The sequence below is a fragment of the Phyllostomus discolor genome, chromosome 4 (assembly GCF_004126475.2).
Source record: "Phyllostomus discolor isolate MPI-MPIP mPhyDis1 chromosome 4, mPhyDis1.pri.v3, whole genome shotgun sequence".
Lineage (NCBI taxonomy): Eukaryota > Metazoa > Chordata > Mammalia > Chiroptera > Phyllostomidae > Phyllostomus > Phyllostomus discolor.
The window spans coordinates 185,715,083-185,720,817 of NC_040906.2; the positions used below are offsets into that span (position 1 = coordinate 185,715,083).

At 49.6% G+C, this 5,735-nt stretch overlaps 1 protein-coding gene across 1 annotated transcript; it reads left to right on the plus strand.

Moving 5' to 3' along the window:
* The first annotated feature begins 235 nt into the window (after window positions 1-235).
* On the plus strand, window positions 236-3,220 carry TCF21 (transcription factor 21). The gene is made up of 2 exons (XM_028509951.2): window positions 236-953; window positions 2,670-3,220. Exons 1-2 carry the CDS (start codon window positions 504-506, stop codon window positions 2,757-2,759), a joined length of 540 nt encoding a protein of 179 aa, XP_028365752.1. The 5' UTR covers window positions 236-503; the 3' UTR covers window positions 2,760-3,220.
* The last annotated feature ends 2,515 nt before the right edge of the window (window positions 3,221-5,735 follow it).

A 5,735-nucleotide genomic window follows, 5' to 3' on the forward strand; every position in this document is an offset into this window, starting at 1 on the left:
CTGTAGCTGGGTCCTGCTCCCGCTGGGCCCACCCCTAGTGGAAGAAGGTGACGGGTATTTGAGCGTTGGGACTGAACTGATTTACATCACAGGCTGGAAATGAGGGCCTGCGAGGGAGAGTTTCCCTCCGGCTGTGAAAGGGGTCTAAGAGCCCTGCTGGGGCTTGGCAGGCCCCTCCCCTGGGCTGCAAGGATCCGCCTCTCTATTCCCCAGATAAATTCCTAGTGTCCACCAAATTCCTCAGCGCTCTCTCACACTCCTCTACGGCCACGACTCCGGGGGTGGGGAAACAGAGCGTCGGCTTCCTTCCCAAAGAAGCCGTGGAGGTTCCTTCTCACAACTCTCAAAGAAGGGGAAAGGGGTGTGAGACCCAACCAGAACCCCAACTCCAACTCCGCACACGAGGTGGCTGCTCCGCACGGCACACCAGGGGGGCCCACTGGTTTCCGGGTCTCTTTCTCCTTTCTCCCTTCCCTCTGCCCCTTTCCTCCTCTCCCGCAAACATGTCCACCGGCTCCCTCAGCGACGTGGAGGACCTCCAAGAGGTGGAGATGCTGGACTGCGACGGGCTGAAAATGGACTCGAACAAGGAGTTTGTGACTTCCAACGAGAGCACCGAGGAGAGCTCCAACTGCGAGACTGGGTCTCCCCAGAAGGGCCGCGGCGGCCTAGGCAAGAGGAGGAAGGCGCCCACCAAGAAAAGCCCCCTGAGCGGGGTCAGCCAGGAGGGGAAGCAGGTCCAGCGCAACGCAGCCAACGCGCGCGAGCGGGCCCGGATGCGGGTGCTGAGCAAGGCCTTCTCCAGGCTCAAGACCACCCTGCCCTGGGTGCCCCCGGACACCAAGCTCTCCAAGCTGGACACGCTCAGGCTGGCGTCCAGCTACATCGCCCACCTGAGGCAGATCCTGGCTAACGACAAGTACGAAAACGGTTACATCCACCCGGTCAACCTGGTAAGTCCTCTCGGGCGGCTGCGACGAGGCGGGGGCCCCCGCCCCACGCGGTGAGCGAGCGTGCGCTCCCGGCTGGGACTTCCGCACCTCTGCCACCACCAGCCCGGCGCCGCCTCTAGGGACCGATGCAGGAGATTCTCGCACGGCCCTCGCTGTCTGCCTTACAAGCCGCCAGAGCAGGGGTGATTTATGAGATTGTTAGACGTGGCAGCCCACTTAGGAGTTTGCAAGTGTACTGAGCTGGCAAAGAGGAGGATCCCTTGTACCCGAGCCCTGAGGGCTGGAGTGGAGGGACTGGCGCGGGAAGGGAACGCCGACAAGATGCTGCGCGCCGAGGAGGCTTGTTATTAATCCCTTTATTCTTCTTTTAGCTAAAGAGTGGAACTCGATTTTTCCCTCTAATTTTTGTAAGTAAGACCACCCAACTCTTGTTTCTCTCTCAAGCATATGTAAGACTATTAGATGTGGGAACATCATGTCTCCTATAATTGTCAAGTAAGTCTCCAACTACTTAAATGTGCTGTGCTTCTCCTATAAGTGTATTGACAGTTTTTAATCCCAGAAGTTCTAGCAAATATCAGCGTAATCAGCACATTCTCACGAGTACTGATGTAATGGGTAATATTAAAAAGGTCACTTTCGTTCAAAATTTAAGAACATTTTATTTTGTACCTTAAAAACTAATGCTCAATGAGCCTAATATTTTTTCTCAAATGCATTTTACCGTTTAAGAAATATATCTGATTCCTTTTCGCTTGATTTAATTTTAAAACTTACAGGCTCTAAAGAAAAACAGCTTACTAGCATCTCTGTTTATACATGATAAGAATAAGAGGTTTTCCTCTTGAGAGTCATCTTATCTGCCAGCACTAGCAAGAGGGGTTTGAAGATTTGAATTGTCTTCTCACTGAGTTGGAACCAGGAGGTGCAAAACCACATTTTGCCTCGAAAAATATTTTCCCTTCCAATTAAAAGTTTATTTTTCGCGTGAGATGAGTAAGTAGCTGTTTAAAATCTGGAAGTCAAGTGAAAGTACTGCCTTCATTTACAACTTGCTGCTGCCTTCATCTCTGAACAAGAAACCTCAGTGGGCTCCCTTACACAGCATCACGGAGAAGGGAAGAGAAGGTTATGCTTGCTCAGGCCGGTAGGAAGACGATCCTAAAATGAATACGCATGTATATTCTTTCCTTGGTATTCTTTTTTCCCTTAAGAGACAGCAATTAATTTAGAAGCAGGGTTGGTCAAAGCCCGCATCCGTGACGCAGGAAACAAAGTCGGCAGGGGGAGATAGATGGAGATAAAAGCTGGAGGTCCAGGAAACCTGACAACGGCCTCGCGCAAACCCGGCGCCCAGCCTGCCCGAGGTCCTTCTGGGCTTGCCCGCTCGGGCTCACGTTGGCATCTGCCTCTGCTTATGCCAGGGCACGAGCCACTTTGGGCTTTCCGAAGGGCCTCCTCCCTTGGGCTTCACTTCGGACCCTAGCAGTGGTCTCCTCTTTGCCCTGCCCCCCGGAGCTGTGCCTCGGCGCCAGTGCTGCTTTTTGCTTTATCCAGCCACGAGGCTCACCGGGACTCCGGCTAAATTGCAGAGATAACCGCTCGGTCGGACTCACTGCCTGCCCCCACCGCGCCCTCTCCTTTCGTCAGCCTGGAAACCCACCCCACCCCTCCTCCACGGCCACTTACCTGCTTCCACCCTTTTCTCTCCTGCAGACGTGGCCCTTTATGGTGGCCGGGAAACCCGAGAGTGACCTAAAAGAAGTGGTGACCGCGAGCCGCTTGTGTGGAACCACAGCGTCCTGACCTTGGAGGTGCGAGTCTGGGAAAGGCGTGCTCCCCGGGAAAACGGCCCGGGAAGGCGACCCCTGCCCTCCCTGCTCTCTGCCTCTGCTTCCCCCGCCAAGCTCCTCTCTCTGTCCCACCCCGCGAGAACACTTTACAGCGACGAGGAGATTCGTTTCCAAACCAGAGGAGATCCATTGTACTTACAAAGACTCCCATCTATTTAACTTTATTAATTTGTACGTGAATGACTCTGCGAGCCTTGCTGGTCCAAGTGCAATATGTAATTATAAATATATGACTAGATGAGAAGAGCCTATCAGTCTGTATCTGTTGTACAGTATGTTGTAAAGTGTAGATCATAGAATAGCTGACTTTAACAGTCACATTTATAAAGTAATTCACTTAAAGATATATATTTTTTCAAACAAGTTTTGCTACTTTCAAAAATAAATCTTTCTTTATATTGCTAAAAGCCCTGACATTGGTGTGATTTTAAAAATATATATATATTTGGAATAGAAAAGCAGAGAACTGTGGGGAAGTTTGGTAATAAAAAATTGTTCTTTTGAACCTCAATCCAAACTCCTGAGATAGAAGAGGATTTGATATGATTTGCACTGTACAGACGATATGGTGCACTGAAATGAAAAGAAAAAAAAAAAACAAAAACCTCTGACTCTCAGGTTTCCAGGTTACTCTAACACAATTAGAAATAATGTAAGTGTAAACAAAGAAAGGGCAGGATTCAAGTTATTAATAGTTACACAGTTCAAGAGAGAAGCACACCAGAAAAGGAAAACCTGGTTTTCGTGTATTCCTCAATGTACGTAACTGCTAACACGAGCAGGAAGGTGAACTTCGTGTCTGATGACTTTCCACAGGAGGGCATGTAACCCACAGTCACAAAACAATAAAGAAATAATGGGGCTATGGAAAATATAAATTCCGTAATCCTTAGGAAGTGTTTCCCGATTTTCAAAGGGCTGCAACAAACCTTATGTATTTCTTACTAATAATTAATTCGTTTGAACAGCAGCGCCTGCCTGCCTGCCTTTGGGTTAAGGTTACCCAGTGCATGCAGCTCCCCGCCACGACTTCCGGCGGACTGGGTTGTAATTTAAACATCTTCCAGGCTACGGAACAGCTCGTTGGGGAAGATTAAGTTGAGATAAACAGAAAGGCGAGGCCGAGGAGCCTGGGGAACCTGGTTCCCTCGCTGCCCCAGCGCAGCCCGCGGCGGCCGATGAGCCAGATGCCACCAGGGCTGTTTAATGTTCGGGGTTATGACCGCAGTGTTTACAAGACGTCTTCGGTTATTTATACTGTTATCCCTCGCAGAGGGCCTTGAAACTTCCGCTTCGTTTGCTCTTTCTTCTCGATTTTTTTTTTCCGTTTTCTGGATTCAGTTCAGTACCTGGAGTAGGAGCTCTGCCACTTCCCTTCTCGCACTTAACCTTCTACTAACCCCGAAGGTGGCCTAGAGGTGGAGCCCTCCGCTTGGCCCTCCAAGAAGGAGCTTGTCAGGAAGCCGGAACCAGTGCGCCCAGGCGCGTTCTCTGCCAGTGCTCAGTTGCTACCTTACACAGTGCAGTTCATTCTCCAGGGGCTGGGAACTGGGTGATTCCTCATCCGCTGGCCTGTCAAAGGCACCTCTGAGGACTTCTGGGGGTGTTACTCTATCCTACCACTCCCCTACCCCCACACTTGACCTTCAAGAGCCCATTTCAAGCTCTGGCCACTTCCTTATTCCCCAGATTCCTGTGCCCCTTCGGTCACTCCTACCAGAGGACACTGACTTCACCTCCACCCACCCGGAGTTCAAGTCAGAGATGAGTCCCAGTGAGATTCAGAGTTTTTCTTGTGTTTCAGTTCAGCATACTTTCTAAGTTTCCACTCACGTGTTTTGTTTTTCTTAAAAAAAAAAAAAACCCAAAACTCAAAATTCTGAGCACTCGATGCAGACAGCCACATAGAGAAAAAACTTCATGCTCATTCTCTGACGACCCTAAACTGCAAACGGATTGTCTAAAAAAGTCCCGGTGCTTCTACCTATAATTAGAAACCTTTGCTGTAAGTCTGAGTCATAAGGTTATGAATACACAACACGTGGGTCAAACCCTAGTTCTGTGTCCAGCTTTTTCCTGCAAGGGACTGGATGCTCAGTTTTCTCATCTCTGCAAATGGGGATAAAGGTGATAATGATGATGGTGATGATGATACTTTTCCTCTTTTGCTTTCTAAAGTGTTAGTGGGGCTCAAAAGAGATTGTATTTATGCAATTGATTTCTAAAGGAAGGGATCCATGCAAATATCAGTTAACTTGTATTAAGTGGCAGCTGGTAAGCTGTGTTAGACCCAACCTGAAAGTGTCTCAGGCATGAAGCTCAGGAGTATGCTTATCTTGTCCAGGCAATCACAGTCATGCGTTTTATTACATGAACCAAAACACCTCCTTTGGATGCTATGTTTAACCTCACAACAATCTCTCTCTCTCCCTGCCCCTGCCCTTTACCCTCCTCCAATGTTCTCTGAATTTGTCCAGAGCTCCTTACAAATGTGGCTGTTTCCTAGAAATCTTGAATCCAGAAAAATTCAGAGAGCAAAGATCATGCATGAGACCAGCAAACAGAAGGGCTACATGGGTGTCTGGCAAGCCCCACCCACAGGGGCTCAGCTCTGGGACCTGGACGCACTTGAGACTACATGGTTGTCCACTACAAGGAGCAGGCAACACGGTGTGAATTACTGTGCTGTGGCCACCACTAACCCAAAGAACAGGAAACTGCAACCACCCCACACTGCTCCACACAGGCATCCAGTCTAAATATCTCTCCTCTCCCATGGCCCTTCTCTTGAAACAGATCAGCTCTCCCACACCCACCACAGCCTTCTTCTCCATAACTGTTGTTTTCCTGGGGTCTGTTCCAGCAGGGCTGCACCACCCCCAGCCTACCTGCCACCTGCCTGGGTACTTTGTGTGTCTTGATTGCAATT